The sequence below is a fragment of the Myotis myotis genome, unplaced genomic scaffold, assembly GCF_014108235.1.
Source record: "Myotis myotis isolate mMyoMyo1 unplaced genomic scaffold, mMyoMyo1.p scaffold_m19_p_9, whole genome shotgun sequence".
Classification (NCBI taxonomy): Eukaryota; Metazoa; Chordata; class Mammalia; order Chiroptera; family Vespertilionidae; genus Myotis; species Myotis myotis.
Genome location: NW_023416401.1, coordinates 33,245,679 through 33,269,268, shown reverse-complemented (window position 1 = coordinate 33,269,268; position 23,590 = coordinate 33,245,679). Strand labels below are relative to the sequence as shown.

The window sequence follows — 23,590 nt, the reverse complement described above, 5'->3', positions numbered from 1 at the left end:
CAGCCATGTTCCCCTGCTGGGGGAAGTTGAAAGTAATCACACTGGGGTCTAAACCTAAGAAAGGGCAGGTGAGTTGCACTTTGGAACTTGGCCCTAAATGTGTCTGGGAAGACTCCTGTTGGGCCTTGAGGGGAGAGGTGGCTTTTCTTCTTGCCAGCACACACCATCCGTGATGCCGGAACATTGGCTGCATCCACTGTAGCCACTGTCATCAAAATTATTCCTAGAAGTTTCAGAGCAGGTGGCACAGGCCTGTGTATCTAATGAAGGAGGCAGAAAGCGTCTGGGCCACTCCTTTATTTTGCGGGTCACATTGGGAAGGCGATCTGTTTGCACAAAGATGGACTTGGTATTTCATTTCTTGTGAGTAAGTAACCAGCTGTTACAAACACCGTGGATGTACCTCTCTGCAAACTAGAAATGTAGTGATTGATGGATCGATGTTTACTTGTCTCTGTAACCTTAGATTGAAGTCACTGAAAATTTCAGCCTATATATCAGGAGAATGGCATGCATGTGCCAAGGGACAGGGGCCAAAATGGCAAGTGCAACTTCCTGGGAGGTGGTGTACAAGGTTCCATAAAGGGACTAGACTCAGTGATATCAGGCAGTGGAGTTGGTTTTCATGGGGAGGGTAAGAATATGTAGTCAGAAGCACAAGGAGGAATGGTGGAGGCTTGAATTGGGGAAAGAAGGGAGGGAGGCTTTGATAATGAGGAAGGAGAACAAAATTACACAAAACCAGTTGATAATTGGTCAGGAGAAATGGGAGGTGACTGAAGGGTCCCCTGGGATGTTCCACCATTGCTCAGTATCCAAGCCTCAGCCAAGAAATAACCATTAATAAATATCTTCCAGTGCACCTTGTTTTTGTTCTAGTGCTTTGCTATTTCGCAAAATGCCTGAGTGTTCATTGACTCCATGAATTCTCAAAATAACCCCAACAAATGTTATTGAAATCAGTATGTAGATAAGGAAAGATGAAGACACTGAAGCTCACAGCGGCTGAGTGACATGCCCAAAATCACACAGCCAGTGAAAAAGCTGAGGCCAATCTCCAGTTCAGATATTGAGCTCCAAATCTGTTAGTCTATGTTGTCGGGATACTACAGCACAACTGGATCCTGGTCCCAGCACGTACCTGAACAGTTGTCTGATTACACACATAGCATATGTCTCTCTATGCCTTTGAAGTTGTATTCCTCACATTTCCTGCACTTCTGCTTGTCTTATAAAGACTTATACTGGTGCGTTTATACCCCCAAGTATGCATAGTCATCAAATGGAGTTTGGGGACTTTCTAAAATCTGGATTAAAAGAAATATTGAATTTCAACTCTATATACCTGCTAGTATCTATAGCACTGGCATTCTGAAATACACATTTTCCCACTTTTTTACCCCAGTCCATTAGAAAGAGTTTTTAATTCTCAGATCTCCCAAGAGCTAAGAAAGGAGGTGCTGATCATGTTCAGTGACAAGAAGTACAACTGCTTAAAACTCTAACTTCTCTCTCACTTTAGGAAGTCAGACCTCCCCCGCCCCCCAAATGGATTAATTTGACAGAATAAGAAAAATATGAGACACAAGAAAAGGACATTTTCCTGTAGAGGCTCATTTCATTCTATATACCATTTCCCTGCCAATTGTTAGCAGGAAGAGTAATGTTATCCATGTTTTAAAATATCACTCTTGAGTATTATGGAGATAAATAGCCAAATGATGGAAAATACCTTTCTTTCGAATCAGTAGTTTAGGGGTAGAAAAAGCTCAAATACAGATATGCTGGATGATATGAGAAAATTCAACTCTGAGTGAAAAATTCCATTTTTCTATAGGTACTCTTAGAAGAGTACCCTTTGCATCAACACTAGAAAAGAGAGCCGTGTCCATCTATGGCACGACATTCGACCTTTGCAGCGGGTTTCAGGATCTGAAGGAGGGGCTGACACACAAAAGAAAATGCTATATAAGAAATATGAATCTAGAAGGCATTGGGGGCCAGGTGGAGCCTCTTTCTTGAAGAGACACCAACTTCCTCCTGGTCCGCTATTTACTTACTTAAATACACATTTGCCCTTTAGCAATGCATACAGGCAGATCAGAGTAAAGTTTGGTAAACAGCGTAAGGATTATCAGGTTAAGGAATTACCTTGAGCCACCACTATCTGAACAGGAACAATCAGTGCTTCAGCCCTGCTAACACCCAAGGCCCATGGGCCTTCCGCATTCCTTGGTGCACTGACAGTACTGGCAAGAGGTGGCTTCCAGCACATCTGTGACAGTGAGAGAGCTGCATGTGATTTCTTTGCAAGCCCAGAAATGTTCTACTTGGAAACTGACAAAGGAAAAAGAAAAGTTTCTGTTGTTTTGCTGCAGGGCCCATGCAGGAGACCATCTACGACTTCTGGAGGATGGTGTGGCACGAAAACACGGCGAGCATAATAATGGTGACCAACCTCGTGGAAGTGGGCAGGGTAAGTGAGACCCCCGCGTGTCCATGTGTTCCTTGCTTTGTTGGTAATGTGATGTAAGGCCAGAGCGACCTGGAGCAGTATTTGGTGTCCTCCAGAAAACATTAACTACTACAGCTCCTCCTACGACTTGCTGCATAAATTATCAGTAAACATAGTCTGAATTGCTTTCATTTGTTGCGATAGCAACAGATAGGAAAGGCACTCGAGATTTAAAAGCAGTTGTTATCTGGCTCTATTGAGCACACAAAAACACCTCTAAGCATGAATGCTAGCTGTTGGGTATCAAAATTCATGGGTGCCACCTTAGACATAACTGTAGTCCCTAATTCAGGAAAACTGACTGTAGATACGGTGTACAGTGCCGGGTTCAATCCTTAGGTTAGAATCCAGCACCTCCTCTGGCTGAGATTTTACTTCCCAGCCTTCAGATGGAGATCATCTTCTGCCCTGAGATTTGGATCATTTTATCTGTATTAACTATTGATGGTGCTATTTTTGTTTAACCAGGAAACTCTTAAATATTTCTAATCCTGAGACTGGTATGTTGTAGGATTATTTCCAAAGTGAAATTTAAAAATGAGAAAATACTTGAGGGCAATTGCTTTGTTTTATAATAGGGTCAATTCCATGGTTCTGCCCAACTCCAGAACCCATTACATCTTAGAGAAGCTGACCTCGTAAGATTTACACTCAGCAAAAGCCAGCCTAGAGATCAGCCTAGAATTGAAATATTGAGGCAGAAACCATAAAGGTGTTGTTTCTTAAAATTCTCCATCAGACTTAAAAAAAAAAAAAAAAAAATCCTGCCATTTACAACCTGGATGAACCTGGAGGACATTACAGTAAGTGGAAAAAGCCAGTCACGGGAGGACAAATACTGCATGGTTCCACGTACACAAGGAACCTAGAGTAGTCATATTTACGGAGCAGAGAATACAAAAGTGGTTGCCAAGGGCTGGGAAGAGAGGGAAATGGGAAGTTGATGTTTAATGGGAGATAACATCTTGGACCTGTGAAGTGCTAAGAATTTGAACTGAGACTCTGCCACATAAAACTTAAACCTGCAGGGGGTAGACCCTCAGAGAAAGGGTCAAGGAAAGCAGCCTGGGAAATAACAAGGAAGCAAATCAATCTTCACTTAGGATCTAGGTGAGAAAGCACTTCCACTAACTAATGGGTCAAAGTAAAACACCCTGCCATAAATCAGAAAGCATTTAGAGCTGTGAGTCATGAAGTACCATATAGTCAACTTGTAGGATGCCAATAAAGGGCACCTAAAGGTTGTTAGAAAAGAAGACTAAGTATCTAATTCAAGAAGCTAGATGAAGAACTTAGTACAACTAAAGAAAGAAAAGGGGAAATAATAAATGAGCAGAAAGTTATAAAATAGCACGCAAAGAAAAAGTAATAAAAATCAACATAATCAAAAAGGCTGTATGAAAAACCAAATGAAATAAATAAACACCTGGCAATCAGAGTAAGAGGAAGAAAACCAAAAATAACAAATATTAGGAATAGGATAAAGATGTTTTATTAGAACAGGTAACATGAACAACTAACAATAAATTTGAAAATTTAGATACATTAGGCAGTTTTATTGACAAACTAGAACCCCAGTGCATGAAATTCATGCACGGGTAGGGTCCCTAGGCCTGGCCAGGAATCAGGGCCGATCGGGGCCTTCCTTCATTCCATGCTGCCCCCTAGTGGTCAGTGCACATCATAGTGATCGGTTGAACTCCCAGTCGGTTGAACTCCCAAGGGGACAATTTACATATTAGCCTTTTATTATATAGGATGTGATTATTTTAAAATTGACTCAAAAAGAAACAAATTCTGAATAGATAATAATTATTTTAAAAGTGAATTATGGTTAAAAATTAAGCCACGGAAAAACACCAGTCCTGAATATATTTATACATATGTTTTACCAAATATTCAAGGACTGGATAATTCAAATCTTATAAAAATTATTCTAAAAGAAGAGAGAAAGAAAACTTGCTTCCCCATAAAAGGGAAAATTCTAGGTACCGCAAATTTGGAAGAGATAAATAGAACACAGATGAAAATAGCCCAGATGTTGACTGTAGGCATATGTGTGAAAATATGTAATTAGTGGGAGAGCATGAGCCTTTCAATCAACTGAGCTGGGACATTTGGTTCTTCCTGTGAACCAAAAAAAAAAAAAAAAAAAAAAAAGCTGCAGCAATAAAACACCCAAATATCACCCTAACCGGTTTGGCTCCGTGGATAGAGCGTCGACCTGCGGACTCCAGGGTCCCAGGTTCGATTGCGGTCAAGGGCATGTACCTTGGTTGTGGGCACATCCCCAGTATGGGGTGTGCAGGAGGCAACTGATCGATGTTTCTCTCTCATCGATGTTTCTAACTATCCCTCTCTCTTCCTCTCTGTAAAAAAAATCAATAAAATATATTTTTTTTAAAAACCACCCAAATATGAATACCAGATAAAAAACAAAATAACCCTAGCTATTTTTGCTCAGTGGATAGAGCATCAGCCTTCAGACTGAAGGGTCCTGGGCTCAATTCCAGTCAAGGGCACATGCCTGGGTTGTGGGCTTTATCCCCATTAGTGGGCATGCAGGAGGCAGCCGATCAATGATTCTCTCTCATCATTGATGTTTCTATCTCTCTCTCCCTCTCCCTTCCTCTCTGAAATCAATAATATACATGTTGATTTATATATATACTAGAGGCCCGGTGCACAAAAATTTGTGCACTCGGGGGCAGGGGGGTCCCTCAGCCTGGCCTGTGCCCTCTTGCAGTCTGGGACCCCTCAGGAGATAACGACCTGCTGGCTTAGGCCCGCTCCTGGGTGGCAGAGGGCAGGCCCAATCCCTAGGTGCAGCCCCTGGTCAGGCTCAGAGCAGGGCCGATTGGGGAGTTGGGGCACTGCCCCCTGTCATGCACAGAGCAGGGCGGATCAGGAGGTTGGGATGCCACCCTCAGTCACGCTCAGGGTAGGGCCAATTGGGGGGTTGGGGCACCGCCCCCTGTCACACTCAAGGCAGGGTCGATGGGGAGGTTGTGGCGCCACCCCCTGTCACGCACAGAGCAGGGCCAATCAGGGGGTTGGGGTGCTGCCCCCTGTCACTCACAGAGCAGGGCCCATCAGGGGGGTTGGGGCTCCATACCCTGTCACGCACAGAGCAGGGTCGATTAGGGGGTTGGGGAGCTCCCCCCGTCACGCACAGAGCAGGGCCCATCAGGGGGTTGGGGAGCTCCCCCCTGTCACGCACAGAGCAGAGCCCATCAGGGGATTGAGGAGCTCCCCCCTGTCATTCACAGAGTAGGGCCAATAGGGGAGTTGGGGCACCGCCCCCTGTCACACACAGAGCAGGGCGGATCAGGGGGTTGGGGCGCCGCACCCTGTCACACTCAGGGCAGGGCCGATGGGGAGGTTATGGCTCTACCCCGTCACACACAGAGCAGGGCCCATGGGGCAGGGTGGGGTTTGGGGCGCCGCACCCTGTAACACACAGAGCAGGGCCAATCAGGGGGTTGGGGCACCGCACCCTGTCACACACAGAGCTGCAGGGCGATCAGGGGGTTGGGGAGCTCCCCCCTATCACGCACAGAGCAGGGCTGATCAGGGGGTTGGGGCGCCTTCCCCTGTCACGAACAGAGCAGGGCGGATAGGGAGGTTGTGGCCCTGCCCCCTGTCACACACAGAGCCGCAGGGCGATCAGGGGGTTTGGGCGCTGCCCCCTGTCACGCTGATCCCAGTGCCGGCCAGTCTGAGTGAGGGGCTGATGGCTGTTTTTAGGCTGGCAGGTAACTGAAGCTCCCAACTGCTCCTTTTTTTCTTTCTTTTTTTTTTATTCTGGGCCTGCTTTAGCTCTGGCTCCAGCTCTGAGGCCTCTGCTGCTGAAAGCAGGTATCTAGTTTGTTTGGGTTCTATAATCAAAACACTGTATCAACTCCAGCTCTGATATCCTGGCTGGCTGAAAGCAGGTTTCTGGGGTTTTATTTAGCTTGTATATTTGTAACAATGTTTCAAACTGGAAGCTCAGAGGCCGGCAGCGGCAGGCGGGGAACATTGGAGTCCTCCGTCACTGAAGCAAGCAAGCCTCATGTTAAGTTCAAGCTCCCTGGCTGCTGGCCGCCATCTTGGCTGGCAGTTAATTTGCATATCACCCTGATTAGCCAATGGGAAGGGTAGTGGACGTACGGCTAATTACCATGTTTCTCTTTTATTAGATAGGATATGAAAGCTTTAAAACTTTTAGAAAAAATATGGGGGAAAATATTTCTTTTGTTTGAGGAGGTTCAGGCCTTTATCTCAGGAGAGTAAAAATGCCAACTTGAACATCCATCTAACACAACACCCTCTTATGAAGGGTCACAGCATAGTGCCAGCTGCTCAAAAATCAAGAAAATGCTGGCTTTTTTTTTCTTTATTTTATTGTATTGTTTCCCCATCACCATTTATCTCCCCTACACCCTCCTGCACTACCACCCACCCGCCCCCTCCCTTCTGCAGTCACCACACTGCTGTCCGTGTCCATGAGTTCTTTCTCTTTTCTTTTTGCTCAGTCCCTCCACTCTCCCCAACACCTCTCCCCACACACACACACACAGAGACAACTGTCTGCCTGCTCTCTAACTATGAGACTGTCTCTATTTTGCTTGTTAGTTCAGTTTGTTGATTAAATTCCACATATGAGTGAAATCATGTGGTACTTGTCTTTCTCTGACTGGCTTATTTCACTTAGCATATGACCCTTTTTTTTAAAAGAATGCATCAAAGGGACAAAAAGGTTAATGTATGCTTGCAACCTAAATAATCTTATTAACCAAGGTCACCCCAATAATAAATTTAATAAAAAGGCGTAAAAAGGATAAAAACTTACAATGCAATATTTTAGGTACTAAAAGTGTGAAAGCCATTCATGTCTTTCAGTCCCCTCTCTGCTGGGAGGCAGTAAGACAAAGGCTGGCCTAGAGTCTTGGCCTCTATCCCCGACCTTTCCCCTCAATCCCCGACCTTTCCCCTCGGCACCTGCTATATAAGGTTCTTTTAAAGATTAAATGAGTTTCTATATGTCAGGTGGTTAGGAAAGTTCCAGCCCCATTTTGAAGACTTAATAAATATAGGTATTAATATAACCCTTATCTTTCCAACAAACCTAAGACCTACAATGGTATTTATAATTCTTTATTTCCCACTCCAAATCTACCTTCTTTAGCTATGAAAGCAGTGAGTAATGACTACTAGAAACAAAAACTACCAACTCCGCCAGAAAGAAGCTCCTGTAAGGAAAGAGACAGCCTTATGAATTTTGGTCTCTCCCTCTGGGCACTCAGTAAATGCCCAAGGAAATGAATGAATGGGAATTTGACCAACGTAGTGTCAGAGAGCAATTAGCATAAACGAGATGAACTGTGGCCAGTTAAACTCAATACTGTATCTATTTTCATGCACTTGGGTTTCCTCCCCTGATATGCGTGATGAATTCTGAATCCTTCTTTCATTTCACAAATATTTGTTGACTGCCTACATTCACTAATAAGAAAGATACCTGGGGACTGTTCTCTCAGTACTGTGCTTTCACAATAACTCTTCCCCACCACCTCCAAATATTCCTTATTTGCATCTGAACTTACTTAAAATAATCCCAAGGTGAATTATTTTGAAGAGTAAAAAATCATGAAAAATAACTACTACTGGATTTTTTAAAAATATAACGGCACATATGTATTTGTTGCCTAATTGGAATTCCAAAGTACACTGTCTCCAGACTCTGTCTTAGGAGGTAAGCTATTTCCATACAATAAACCTTTTTTTCTTTAAGGGAAGATGATGAGGACAGCATAGTCTTTGGCTAAAAAGTCAAAAGAAGATTGTGCAAGAAAAATACAAAAACCCTCCTACAGTGAAGTCCCCTGTCTCTTGGACATGGCACATTTAGCAGAGAGCCAGGTTTCAGGTTTAGTTACCTGACTTTAGAAACATGAAAAATAAAAAGCCCTTCCACCCTGGCCGCATGGCTCAGTTGGTTGGAGCACTGTCTGGTGCGTGGGAAGGTCATCACGGGTTTGGTTCCTGAAAGGGCACATATAGGAGGCAATTGATTGATGTTATGCCCAGATTTCAAGATCCCCAAAAGACCACCAGGGAGCCAGCCGAGTCTGATGCAAAAGCAAAGAGTCTTTATTCGAGCTAGCTCGACTCCCCAACCACACTCACCAACGCAGCGGCAAGCAGCAGAGAGAGCGCCCGAGCCCCTGTGGGAAGAGGGGTTTTATAGGGGGGTTGGAGTAAGGGCAGGAGAGAGGACTGTGGGCCCTGCCAATTGGCCGGGCACAAGTCGGTGTCTTGTTACACAGGATGTGGTCATATCTATGGCGCGCACGTCCCTTGATTGTCATTGGTTAGTTTAAAGAAACCCTGGGTGTGGCTAGCAGAGGCTTGGGCTTCCGGGAAGAAGCTCCTTGACAAGCACATGGCTAAGGCTGCTGCCCAAAAATGGAGGATCCAGGGTAAGATGGAGGGCGTAGCCCTCGCCCTTTCAATTGATATATCTCTTCCCTCGCTAATATCAACAATAAATTTTTTAAATCTAAAAAAAAAAAAGCCATGCAGCAGTGGTGTGTCCCTGTTCCTTCCATCAGACACTTAGACGGTCCCATGCAGGGTGATGACTGGTGATTTTTTTTTATGGGAACTATTCCTTCTGACAAATAACCATAGAAACTCCAGCTAAAAGTGTGCAACTGAAGGGGAGAGGGTGCCTAGGTTTCAGCTTTATTCATAAATGGAAGCCCATATGCTTATTTTTTTTATTAATCCTTCTAAATCCTTACCAGGTTGTGGAGACGTGGTAAGCTCTGAGGAGTCCCCACCTCATTACCATCAGCCCCTTGCATGGGCCTGTCTTCAGTTAGTCATGAATTTAATGGCATCTGCCCTTGAAATGTCTGGCATGATTTGGAGGTTCTGACCGGAGGTCACATTCCCTCCAGGACCAGGTGCTGACCTTTTCCCATTGTGAATGCTGCCCACTTGTCCAGAGATGACTTCCCGTTTTCCATGCTTAAAAACAGCAGTGACAAACCACTGAAGAAATCAAATGACATGGTTTTCCAGGGCAACCACTACCTACTTACATGTTTACTGCACATGGTGTGTCCTTCATGCATTAGGCATGAGTGAACTGGATGCCCGTTTGTTTACACAGACTTGCTGCCGATTCATTAGTCAGAGCTGGGAACTGCTTCCCCTTGCTTTCTGCCCTGAAGCAGTCTGTAGCAGGCGGTGGTAATTGCCGGTGTCGGAGCCACTGGGAGTCCTTCCCTGTCGCAGCACCTGGTGCAGAAGACACCAACGCTGCACTTCCCTCCAGCAGGGTCCCCGGCACATCTGCCAGGGCCTGTCATTATCTAAGACTTTCTTGTCACCACTGAGCATCCCCTTTCAGCCCGTGTGTTGTGGGATGGGACCCTTGTCAGTTTCCCTGGCACCTGCCAAAGGCTGCACACCTGGCATTGAAATTGCACTGGAATGTGTTGTGATTGTTTTCCCTCTGTAATGAACCCACCTGAGGGATATTTAACTTTCCATCCAGCCGCCAGTTTCCCAGGCACTCCCACCTACACAGTCGGTGTGGAGATGCACAAACTCTGTTGTGTTGAACTAATCCATCTGCCAAAAGTCTTATAACCAAATCGGCAGGACTCCCAAAGGAGATTTTGCACTGGTAATTTAAGCTAATGATTTCTAAACATATTTAGTCAGTTTTATGAAGACCTCATTAGAATGTGACTATGTGTTAAAAATCCAAATAAGCTCTCATAGTCATGTAGGAAAATTATTGCGGAGTTGCTCTGAATAGTTTTTATAACAGGTGACAAAGTGTTTTGGAGCTAAAAGAAGTAGGGACTGAGATGTTAACCTCTATCAATATAGAGTATTGGAGGCAACCACCTAAATGGATGCTTTAAAGATTTTTACCCACCCAAAGAGGTTGGCATAATTCCTTTCCTAACATTTGTCACTAAAAGAGTAATGAAAAAAAAAGTTTAAGATGAACACTACACATCAATTAACTTTCTAATTCACATGCAAGGGAAGTATATTAAGATTCCAAGTGCCCCTTTCACATACAATAAAGAACATCTGCTTTTCTACAAAAGCCACCAGATCCAGGAGCAATGGAAGAAGCAAGCAAGAAAGAGGCCAGGCTGATAAAATGTGGAAATTCTGCTTAACAGTAGGAATAGCATAGGTAACGCCTAACAGTACAAAATAATAATAATATTTTCTGCAAAATCTTTCAAGTTGTAAGAATCAAACCTATAATGAAGGGAAGAGACAGATTCTTTTCATAGACATTGCCGAAATTTTCCTCTCTTGAACTGTCACTAATACATTTGATAGATCTTTTTTAATGAACTGGATTTTTAAGATGGATCTTTTTTGACCTGGGTAAATATAGCCCTAATTCTTATTAATTTACTAGAGGCTCAGTGCACGAAAATTGTGCACAGGAGAGGGGGGACGGTCCCTCAGCCCGGCCTGCACCCTTTCCAATCTGGGACCCCTCGGACATCCCTCTCACAATCCAAGACCTCTGGCTCCTAACCACTCACCTGCCTGATTGCTCCTAATCCCTCTGCCTGCCTGCCTGATCGCCCCTAACTGCCCTGCCCTGCTGGCCTGATCACCCCTTACCCCTCTGCCTGCCTGATCGCCCCTAACCTCCCTCCCCTGCTGACCTGATCGCCCCTAACTGCCTCTGCTTTGGCCCCCGCCACTGTGGCTTTGTCTGGAAGGAGGACTGGATGACCAGAAGATGTCTGGTCGACCTGGTCTAATTAGCATATGAGCCTTTTATTAGTATAAATACTGTTCAATAAACATTCCTCTGCATTTCAATCTACTGCCAACCATTTTAACAATCATATTACTGTAACTGATTCAAACTGTCCCTCCTCCATAATTCCCACCCAGGTACTGCCACACTTCTCATCCCCTCCCCCCAGCATATCACCCAATAAACAAGGCACTAACAGCTGTCAGCAGTAGGAGAGGGGTGCTATACAGAGCCCTTCATGGCAGCAGGCTCTTCTGGAAGAGATGACTCCCTTTGAGGTTGTCTCTGCTCAAAGGTCTCAGTTTCCCTCTGTAAAAAGTTGGAAAATCAACCTAAAAGCCTGATTTGTCTTGTTGACAAATTAACTCAAAGTAGGCTTTCTAATACCTTTTTAACATTTAATGGTACACTTACTGTATCACTGGCACTAAGAAATTCCAAGATATTTATATTTCATTTGTCCTCAAAGAACATAGAATATGGTACTAGGTAATCATTTAAACAGTTCACTGTAATACATGTAGGTCAGAATGATGACAACTGTAGTGAAGGGATCAGTTCTGCCAGAGGGAATCTCAGAGGAGTTCATGGAGAATGTGGTGAGGAGCTGGACCTTAATAAAAGAAAGAACTTTAAATAGCAAGAATGAGACAATAACCCCTTAGGGCAGTGGTTCTCAACATTCTGGCCCTTTAAATACAGATCCTCATGTTGTGACCCAACCATAAAATTATTTTCATTGCTACTTCATAACTGTAATGTTGCTACTGTTATGAATCGTAATGAATCTTAGGCGACCCCTGTAAAAGGGTCGTTTGACCGCCAAAGGGGTCGCGATCCACAGGTTAAGAGCCGCTGCCTTAGGGGGTGGGTGTAGGGGACCAGAGAAGGGAGAGTAAATGGCAATATGGGGAGAGAGCCAGTGGCCTGGTGAGGCTGTGTTGGAGAGTTGAGGGGGACATGAACTCTGAGCCTGAAAAGCTGGTTGAGGCTTTATCAATGGAGATTTGAAATGCCATTCTAGGAGTAAGGAAAGGTAGACACAGGAAGTGGGTCGTGTGCCTGTTTGTTATAATAGAAGGCATTAAGCTGGCGAACCATATGTTCTAATTAGTGTTGCTGATCTAATCTAATCTTAATACTCATTGGATTTTACATGGAAAAGGTCATTGGTAATCTCTGCCTGAGTAGTTTCAGAGGAATGACTTATCCAAGTTCTTTGATTGTGTACAACAGAAATCAACTCAGGCTAATTTAAGGCAAAGGGGAATTTATTAGAAGAAATAGGAGCTCACATTCTTGATGTGGAGAATAAGGCTTGCAAACAGATAAGGGAAAAGGCACCAACTCCAGAGGGCCGGTGAGTGGGCAGGCCTCACTGCCAGACAGTCTGGTCATGGTGCTGATGGAGAGAGGATGAGCACCAACAATTCCCAGGCTTTCTCAATGTGTTCAGGGTTCAGAACAGAGCATCTCACTCCCTCTGATTGCTTCATGTGCTAGTCCCTTGCTCTCCAGGGCCCCTAATTGATAAGCTACCCCTTGGGGAAGAAATAGTCCCCAAAAGGACATCAAGAACATATTAGGATGGATGAATGGATAAAGGGATGTTGAGTGACCAGTTAACAACCAGCATTCACTCCAAATGGTGGGATGGAAAGCAGTCGGTAGGGTCAAGGCAAGAGTAGAAAACATGAATGAGTAGACTGAGTTCAATCTTATCAAAAGCTTAGCTGAGAAAGGAAGAGAAAGAAATAAACAGAGAAGTATTTACACTCAAAGGATATTTTAAAGGTGGGAGACCTTTGAAAATTGTATGTGCAACAGAAAGAATCAGGAGAAAGGGAGAGATTAACACCTTAGAAGGCGGACCGCTGAGGGGATATTTTCCACGGAGGCAGAGTGCAAATCTGTAGTTCAGCCTTATCAGAGACAACATCTTTTGGAGCCTGGAGAACAGAGACAGGTGAGGAAGCAGTTAAATCAATGTAACCAAAACAAAGGAACAACACACTTGGAATGGCACCCTCTCCTGACAACCTCAGTTTCCTGGAAAAGAAAAAGCAGTGCCGCGGGCTGAGACTTGGGGAAATAGCTATATGATGGAGGCGTCAAGAGCACAGGTGAAGGGTTAGCCAGGAGCAGGAGCTGGCCTGCTCATCTCTTAGAGATAAGAATAGGGGACGATGCAACCAAGACTCAGTCGATAGCAGCCGGACCGGGAGCGAGGGGGGGGGGGGGGTGGGAGTCCTGGGACAACAGTAGCCAGAGTCCTCACAGAACTGACTCTGAGGGGGACAGGTCACCACAACTCAGGCTGAGTGTGGGCATTTCTAAGTGACCTCTCACCTCTGAGCCTTAGTTTACACATCCCCAAAATGAAGGGAAATTGGCTGAATGAACCCTTAAATTCCATGTGTATATGAAGAATTTCTATTTGTTGTTTCCATTTAAATAACAGACACATCTGCAGCCCAGACACGTCTAATGCACGTGGCCTCCGGACCCTCCTGGCACTCCCTGTGTCTGCTCTGAATATCAGCTGTGGGAAAAAAGCATGGAGTCTGGATTTTCTAAAGGGCATAAGTCAGTAAAAAGACATGCGTGTCCTTTCCTTACGAGAAGCCGTCCACTTTTATTTCTTCTGCACTATTTAAACACATTTTATAGAAAATCTAGAGCAGAATATTGCAGTGTGTGATTAGGTACCAGCGAGATGAATTCTGTCGGTGTTCTATCTATATTTCATTTATACAGACCGTAAACGATGCTCAGTCTATAATTTATAGACCTTCCTTTGAAAATGAGCTAATCTGACTACAGTAGTTATGATTTTGAGAAAATATCTTCTTTTCCAAAGTTCTCAAAATTGCTTATAACAATTCACTGGTTTATCAGCTGGTACCACAAAGCAATCTTACCTTCCCAGCACTTTTCTGTGTCTGTAACCGATGATCAGCAGTACCGCACCTGCTTCCTGCCCGCTGCCAGGAGGGTCCGTGGGGAGAACAGGGCCTCTTTGGAGAACTCTCCCAATCATCTAATAACGATGGCTCTGTATACCCGTCATGTTCTGTGTAACTGCAAGTGTGGCTTTTGCGTCTAGAAGACCTCCTTGTGCACAGAAAACTTCTTTCACACACACCCCAAAATCAGTAGAGTGTCATCATCATCACTTAATGTCCATCAATCCAATTTGGATAGCAAATCTATTTAATTGAAAGGTAAACTGTGGTGTGAAGAACATGCAAAAACAGACACAATTGTAAAACAAATTCATTTCAGTAGGAAACACTTCATTGACTACCAAATTGGGTGGTGATTTTGAAAAATGTGAGACTAAAGGCAAACAAATACTTTCAAAATAAAGCAAAGAGAAAACCACATAACTTCATTCTTCAATCTGACTGAAGGCTTAAGTATTTTAAGTTAATTACTAAATAATGCATTTTAAAGCTTAAAGTAATGGAGTTTCTTATTTAAAATTTCGTATCTGTAATGCTAATCCCAACTTCTGTAAAATGTTCTGACAGTGTCCCAGCAAATAAATGTGATATGTGTGTGTGCAACATACATGCATTTGTTAAGGGTAACTATTCCTCTGCCTCACATTTGCTCACATGGGCAACCAGACTACATTCCTTTTAATTTCCACATTTTCTGTACCTGATAAAAGGTCCTTACCACATGTGTGCATCACACACACACGTGCGCGCGCACACACACACACACACACACACACACTCGAGCTCCCTTGCTCACACATCCTTGCGCATTTAGAAATGCTCTTTCCTTGTTGGGAACAGCAAAGTGCTATTTGTTCTGAGTGCAGACCATTGTCTCCTTCTTTTCTGAATTCCGCATGAGTTGTCACAGTGAGTTAATGAATTTCCTGGGGGAAGACAGCATCAGTCTCATAGCTTTTCCTCACACCTCCTGTGTCACTGCTGTTGTCAGTGTTAGAGACTTAACCCCTCAGAGTCTGTTCATTTTTCTGTGGCTCTCCTGGTACACGTGACACTAGTTAGCTAGTTATCAGGTGACCTCTCGACCTCCTATCGGTGAGGGCCGGAAAAACAGAGAGGGGATCCCTGCATTCAAGACATTTACAACCCAAATATAGAGGCAGGACTTACAGTTGCAGACAAGAAGGAACAAAACACCTTTGGGAACCATTTTGCCCTCCCCTCCCGGACCAGAGGCCTCTGTGAGTCAAGGCTAGGTTATTTCATCTATGAGTCCCAGAAGGCTGGACACATAGAAAGTATTAGAAAGTGTTCAGTGAATGTTTCTGAAGAGTTGGAAGAATAATTACAAAAGAGCACATAAGCTAATGAAATAACTTATTTCATACAAGGGAAATGCCTGTTGACCACTCTCATTCCCTTGATTTCTGATTCATTGGGTGAACAGACTGGAATCTAAAGTCACACATGTATATACAACATGGTCATTATGGGTGTGGGTGAAATTACTACAGCTTTGCTTGATATGACGGAAATCTCTTTATAGTTAGCCCACCTAGTTAACCCTTATGCATTAAGTTCCTGGCAATTCCTTAAAAAGCTGTCATTTTTTCCCAAATATTGATGAATTATAAAATAGGCTTCGGAGACCGTTCTTTGTGTGCTGTAAGTCACCTGTCACTTTTGTATCAGCCATCTCTAATCATGCCATAGTGGTGGGGTATTGCAGCATCAAAGCAGATTTGCAGGTCTGAATAACACGTGTTTCTCGGAACACGCTCTCCTGGCTCCTAGGGAGCTGCGGGCTGCATGCAGGCCAGCTCTGCAGTAGTCTCTGGCTGAGCCCATGGAGATGACGGCGTGGGAGCGCCCGCTTCATGGTCACCATTGGCAAAGCCGCTGCTTGGCCTCACAGACACTCTTGCTGCTTTGCCGCAGTTGCCTGGCCCTGGAAAAATCCTCATGTTCATCTCTGTCTGGACTTCCTGCCTGTGTATTTGCTGTTTTACTGGCCTGGGCTTGGATCCTCGGCTGTCTCACTCTGTCACCTCTAACTTTATCTGCATTGTCTTTGGGGTGCATATAGGTGGTCACCTGCCCTAGTGTCTATAAAGCGCGTAAGAGGTAGGGGGCCCGCATGTGTAGCAGATGGACAGGTGCACCTGGGACAAATGTGCCGTAGCCTGAGAGTGTTTAAAGCATAGTCCCAGTCACATTGGGACCCACTCAGGCAGCGCACATCTGTAGTTTCTTGGAGGTGCAACTGGATGCAATATGGTATGGCCTTTGTTCTGCTCACATGAGCTCTTGAAAATTTGGGTATTTCCCTCACTTGGCACACTATAGGTCTGCCAAGGATATCCTATCCTTGAATAATTTGTTGGAAAACAGTAAATGATGTATCATCTTAAGTGGAATCTGTTTTTCCTTCTCTACCTTCCAAATCTGCTAAATTCAGCTTCCTTGGCCTTGCTCTGCCTCTCCCTGAAGGCTTGAGACTATCTGGATAAGTAAATATGTGAGGAAATGCTGGGGGCTTCCCGGGAGAAGAGGGCCAAAGAGTCACAGTAATCCAGTGAGTAGTTTTATAGTCTGTACCCAACTCCTTTCAGATTAGCCAAATGGCACGACATCAGTATCTCTACTTCAGTTTCACTAATTAAGGAATTTAAGTAAAGAAGCATTTAACTGGCTAGCTAGGCTAACAGGCAAACAGAATTCCCTGCCTCAGAATGTTTTCTCTGGTAGTCTCTGCCGTATGTTGAAGACCAGTGTAGGACCACATCTTATGGCTTAAGCTGCTGCCCCGTTTCTCTGGGACAGGGTTTCTAGCGATGAGAATGTGGGCGGCTTTGGATACTTCTCTGATGAAAAATCCAAGAGCCCCCTTCACACCTTGCTGGGGTCCTGCCCCAGCAGGTCCAGGGGTCCCCAAAGGTGTAGACGGAGTCGGCGAAGAAGGAATGACACAGAGACAGCATTCAGTTGATCAGCAGCCTAGCCAGGATCTCTAGCCAAGTTCTGGTCAGGATCTCCAGTGAAGTTCTGGTTAGGATCTCCAACCAGGTTCTGTGTCCATGTTCTCTTGCTAGGTTCTCCAGGTTCTCCAGCCAAGTTCTGTAGCCATGTTCCCTCACTAGGTTCTCCAGCCAGGTTCTGTCCAGGTTCTCCAGCCAGGTTCAGTCACCAAGTTCTAGTCAGGTTCTCTTGCCATGTTCTATAGTCAGGTTCAGTCCAGGATCTTTTGCCATGTTCTCTCGCTAGGTTCTGTCTCTAGATTCTGTGTAGGTTCTGTGTCTAGGTTCTGAGGCCAGTTTCTGTCCAGGATCTTTTGCCATGTTCTCTCCAGCGAAGTTCTTCTGTCTCTAGAGAATGTTCTGTGTAGGTTCTGTGTCTTGCTGTCTTATTACATCTGTATTTATACCAGTTGATTCAATCCTATCAATCTCTATTACAAAGGTTAGGGCGTTTCTTATCTCCATTCCAGGGAGTAAAGATTATGTAGCTTAAGCATGATTGTTCGTAGTTAAAGTGATTAATTACCCACCTGGCACTTAGTTAAGAGGTTTTATTCCCTCCCTAACTTCAGGGGAAAATCCCTACCTGGGGAAACAACCTTTCTCAGAGACCTTGGTTAAAACACATAGTGCCAAGAAGGTGAGCAAACATATTAAGAACAGTATGCCATATATGCCAGGTCCCTTGAAACAGCAAGCATGGACCAGCTCCCAGCAACACCTGACAGGAAGGTGTCGAGTAGATTGCTTCCTCGTCCTGTAAAACTCGGGATCAAGGAATATGTGTTTGGGTAGCCTGATTGGAAAATTGTGGGGGTGCTGCTGGATTACAGAGTGGACCGCTCACATAGCCAGTCGTGAGAATAGTAACAAGATGAGTTAACGACCAAGGATATCACTGGGTTACCTGCTGGAACTTACTGAAAAGAAGCAGAGTCTGCCAGGGAAAAGCTAAAGGAGACCTATGACATGTAGTGGAGAAGTGTCCACAGAAGGAATGTGAAAAATAAAGGGGAAATAGATATTTCAAAGCCAATATGGGGTTTACATCTTTTAACTTCAGACTGTCTGCCATGAGATAGAAACTGAACCCTTAGCACTTAAGTGCCTCTGATGTACCTCAGCAAATGTATATCTACATATACTAATAATGCTGTCATTGCGCAAAAGATTTCTGAAACTCTTCTTTCAGAATAATCTTTAGAATACGTGGCACACGTTTTATTGTCCTCGGTGGTTGGCAATCTCCCTCCTTTGGCAAGAGGACTTAAGTTGGAGGAATGGCTAAAAGTCAAAGCCAAATCTATTGACTGAGGTGGGGAACAGCTGCCTGGAAAAATGTGTTTCCTCGAAGTGCTGATGCTCTCTGACCTTGCTGGGTAGGAGAGAGAAAAGTAACAAGATAAACTTCTTGAGTGGTCTGTACCATGATGTTTAAATTCCACAAGAGGTGTCAGGCCATGTTTCTTTACAGGTGATGAAAACAAATATTATAGATATGAAATAAACCTTGTGTTTATTATAAATATTGTATAATATATTGTAGGTACGGTAAGTATTATATGTCCCTCAATTAATAATATTAATCAATAGATGCAATTGGAAGACCAGATAGAAAATCAGAAACCGTGTGGGAGGCACTTCAGGCAGGAGCAGGAGCCTGGTGGTGTGAAGCTGATTTACTCAGGCTCTACGGCATTTTCCCAAATTCAAGCTACTCAGACCTTCAGAAGAAGCTCTTGATTTTGTGCCAGTATTGAAATAAGCTTTAAGGATGGTGCCCAAGGGAGACCCCAGGGCCAAATGAAACAGGTTTGGAAGGGAGGAGCTGGGAAACGTATTATAAGCCAGGCCCTTACACAAAGTCTTTATACATCTTATCTCATTTAATCTCTACAACCTCCCTAAGAAATCAGTGCTATTACCCATATTATATACTAGAGGCCTGGTGCACTCAGGTGGGGGGGGGGGTTGCTCAGCCCGGTCTGTGCCTTCTCATAGTCTGGGACCCCTGGGGGATGTCCAACTGACTGGGAGGCTGGAGAGGCTCCCGCTACCAGCCATGAGCCGGCTTCTGGCTGAGCAGTGCTCCCCCTGTGGAAGCGCATTGACCACCAGGGGGCAGCTCCTGCATTGAGCATCTGCCCCCTGGTGTTCAGTGCGCATCATAGTGACCAGTCGTCCTGGTCATTCTGCTGTTAGGGTCAATTTGCATATTACCCTTTTATTATATAGGATGTGAAAACTGAGGCTCAAGGGTATAACTCACAAGTTAGCAGTAACAACAAAAAATAGAGCAAATGCACTTCCATCTTCATTGCACAGAGACCAAAGCAGTCTATCTTTTCAGGATATTTATTAATTTTATTTTTTTAAATATATTTTATTGATTTTTTTACAGAGAGGAAGGGAGAGGGATAGAGAGTTAGAAACATCGATGAGAGAGAAACATCGATCAGCTGCTTCCTACACACCTATTACTGGGTATGTGCCCACAACCAAGGTACATACCCTTGACCGGAATCGAACCTGGGACCTTTCAGTCCGCAGGCCAATGCTCTATCCACTGAGCCAAACCGGTTAGGGCGTTTTCAGGATATTTAAATGAGGAAATGTTTTTATTGCTGTGAGAACTCTGTAAAAAAAAAAAAAAGAATTTGGATACAATAAATCTGTTCTCTTGGAAACCTCACTGGCAGCTGCTCTTGGCTGGGGTTCTTGGGTAACTTTACTTAGTAGCAAGCAGCCTCTTTGCTCTTGCTATCCAGTATCTCCATCAAAGCTGTGCTCAGCTGGCCCCGAACACAACTATCAATAGAACTGTGGCCACTCCTTCTGGATGACTCTTTTTAGAAGAGAGAGGCAGACAGACAGAAGTGGGGGGGGGGGGGGGGGGGGGGGGGGAGAGAGAGAGAGAGAGAGAGAGAGAGAGACTGTTGAAAACCCCTTTAGGAATCAAAACTCCTAACAGTTCCTTTCTTTTCCTCCCTCTCCCTTTTACCCCTTTAGGGTAAGTAATGTTTATTAGATCACACTATGGTGGCCCCAACTGAAGAGCTAACATTCAGTTCCTTAATCCTTCTTAATCATGGGTTTCTTAGTCCTTGGACCCCTGCACATAAACAGACCTTCACGTTCTGCCCCAGGCTCCTCCCTGCAACTGGTGGAGCTGGTGATGGGTGGCGGGGGAGACACCAGCAGAAACAGCAATTTGTGATTAGTGACAAAAAAATGAGTGATGGTTTCGCTGTGCTTCTACTCTTCTCTCCCCCACCCCACATACTGTCTCTCAACCCCAAAAGGCAGGGAAGCTACGGTCATTTTAAGGCTTCCTACTTAGCATCTGTTCCTGAAGCCAGACCCGGCCAGACCTGGCAAGATTGAAGAAAGGATGATTTGCCTTGAGTGCCATCCTCCCAAAATGCCCTGTGCTCGGAGCCACGCCTGGCTTGCAGCCTCGCCTTCCACACCGTCTAGCTTATTCCCTGAAACAAGTCACTCTCCCTCCATGGGCCTGTCTTTTGTTTCTTCATCTGAGGACACAGGGAAATGGAAGGAATGAAGGGGGTGGTGAGCAGTCCTGGTCAGAACCGGCTCTCCTCTCTCACACCAGTCACTTGGCTCCCTGAGCCACTAAATGAGGCCCCAGTTGTGCAAATGCAATGACTCTAAATGGCAAAATCCAAGCGCAAAAGGCTTATGTGTGGCAGTTGTAATGACCTTGAAAACGAGTGTTCGGAAACTGTCTCTGTGATGCCTCACAGCTTCTTTGATATGAATTTCCTCCCCACAAATCGCAAACAGCACTTCCTAATTTCTGATGGATGCTCATCAAACCGCCCTAGTGGGAGAACAGACCTTCTGGCCACTCTCCCGTCTTCTCAGTCCCTGGAATAAGGTTTGTAGGAAAGAGATTTAGAGGAAATGGTGGGTGTTTCCCTTTGTTTTGTTTTCACCTGTGGTCCCCCCCCTCCGCCCCCCATAAACCATGCACGGTTCACAATGCTCGGTTAACCTCTTCCTTCTCCAGAAAACCCTGCTGCACATCCCCACCCCCTCAGTGGCCCCTAGCCCTCTGAAGTTCTGTGGCCACCTAGAGTCCCGATCACAAAGTTATCGTTTAAAAATAAGAATTTCCATTGTGTGAGCACTTACACTGGGGCAGATGTTTTAACTGCATCATATCACTTAATCCAGTGGTTCCCAAACTCATCTATCTGTTCTTGGGAGTCACCTAAGGAGCTACAAGAAACTATGGACACCTCTGTCTCACCCCAGAAAGTATGATTTAACCAGTGGCCAAGTGCATGAAATTTGTGCACGGAGGGGGGGGCGGTCCCTCAGTCCAGCCTGCACCCTCTCCAATCTGGGACCCCTTGGGGGATAACCAGCAGTCAGACACCCCCCTCACAATCCAGAACCACTGGCTCCTAACTGCTCGCCTGCCTGCCTGATTGCCCCTAACTGCTTCTGCCTGCCAGCCTGATCGTCCCTAACTGTTCCCCTGCTGGCTTGATTGCCCCTAACCACCTCTGCCTCAGCCCCGCACCCTGGACCCAGGATTCCCTCCTCCAGCCGGCCACAGGCACCCGGGATCTGGGTTCCCTCCCTCTGGTCAGCCATAGGCACCCAGGACCCGAGCTGGCTTCGCCCGGGCCTGCTGCAGCCACAGGGGATGGTGGGCAGGTGGCTTCACCCAGGCCGCAGCCATAGGTGCTGGCACCTGGGACCGTGGGGTGGGCAGCTTCTCCATCTCCCAGGCCACAGCCAACCACAGGTGCTGATGCCCCGGACTCCAGCAGACGGCTTCACCCGGGCTTGGCTTTGTCGGGAATGACATCAGATGGTTGTCCAGAAGACCTCCAGTCTAATTAGCATATTACCCTTTTATTAGTATAGAGACTGGCCTAGCGTGTATCCTGGGCTTTGGAATTTAATACACTCCCACCCGCCCCCACGTGATTCTATGTGCAGACAAATTTGGTAACCCCTGACTCAATCATAGATCACTTTGAGGTAAGAACTAAAATCACCCCCTCTTTACAGAAGAAGAACCTTAAGCAGACTTAAGTAACTTACCCGAGCTCACATCAGCCTTAGGGAGGACCAGACTCTGCAGTCCTGTTGTGTTGTCTAAATCCTTGCTACTCAGGGTGTGGCCCGCAGACCAGCGGCGTCACCTGGCACTGGGTTGAAATGCAAACCTGGTGCCCCACATCCTCAGACCTACCGAACCCAAGCTCCTAGAGTGGGCACTGGGGTGTGTAACAAGCCCTGCAGGGCATTGTGTTGCCTGCTGAAGCCTGACAACCACAGCTCTAGCCAGTCGGGATGCCCTGAAGTTCACTGTCATGTGCTGCCAGCCTGGGGAGCTCCAGCTCCAGCCTGCCAGGGGTCATCTGACTTCACCTGGGAGTCATCTGGACTGCCGTTTAACATGACCCACCTTGGAGAACTTTTTCAGGCAGCTAGAAACCCTGCAGTTACTCTGCTTTCTGTGCTGTTTCATGTTTGTGCACTTTAAAGCAAACAATGACCCCCCTTTGGAGGCAGGGACCACCTCCTGCTACCCTGCAGCCTTCTGCTGTGAGGCACACAGCAGGCTCCGTACCAGGTGCCTGACGGATGGCCCGATGGACCCAGCTCCGGGGCACCCAGCTACTGAACCTGATCAGAGCCTCCCTTTCAGGGCTGAAGGCTGTTGCCTTAGGATTAGGATGTGTGGGAGGCACAGCCTCTCCTGGACATTGTGCAGGTAACACTGGGCTGCAGAAGGCAGTCAAGCCTGGCCACCATCTGAGGAGAGGAGTGTCTGGTTCTGCTCCTACAGGTGCCACAGAGCCACTGGTCTTCACACCTCTGCATGGTCTTCAGAGCCAGGCATGGGAAGTCTGCATCCAAAAAGAAACATACATCCCTCCCCCTCCTCCTCCTCCTCCTTCTCCTCCTCCTCCTCTTTTTCTTTTCTTTTTAAAAAGTAAAATTATAACTTGACACAAATCCAAGCAGTTAAAAAGATACTAAAAGGAACCCAATTTAGAAAGGTTTTAGTAGGCTAAAAACAGATGTGGCGAACCATTTCAGGATGTTCCGGGAGATGAGAGGGAGAGGGCGGAGTTGGAAATGGCTCGTCGGCCTCTTCTGGGTCCGCCTGTACAGGTGCTCTGCACAGGAGACGGCTCTGTCCACAAACACGTTCTGGAAGGAAGCAACCCAAGGCTTCCTTTCTGCTAATTACTGCGCAGTATAGAGCAGTGGTTCTCAACCTTGCCTGCACATTAGGATCACCTGGGAA

At 45.6% G+C, this 23,590-nt stretch overlaps 1 protein-coding gene across 12 annotated transcripts in view; it reads left to right on the top strand.

Moving 5' to 3' along the window:
• Window positions 1-23,590, top strand: part of PTPRM (protein tyrosine phosphatase receptor type M) — a 666,818-nt gene that overhangs the window by 608,691 nt on the left and 34,537 nt on the right. For all 12 annotated transcript variants that reach the window (XM_036321438.1, XM_036321437.1, XM_036321435.1 and 9 more), the window contains one exon: window positions 2,379-2,476. In XM_036321438.1, the coding sequence (XP_036177331.1) occupies window positions 2,379-2,476 (98 nt within the window). The remainder of the gene's footprint in view (window positions 1-2,378; window positions 2,477-23,590) is intronic.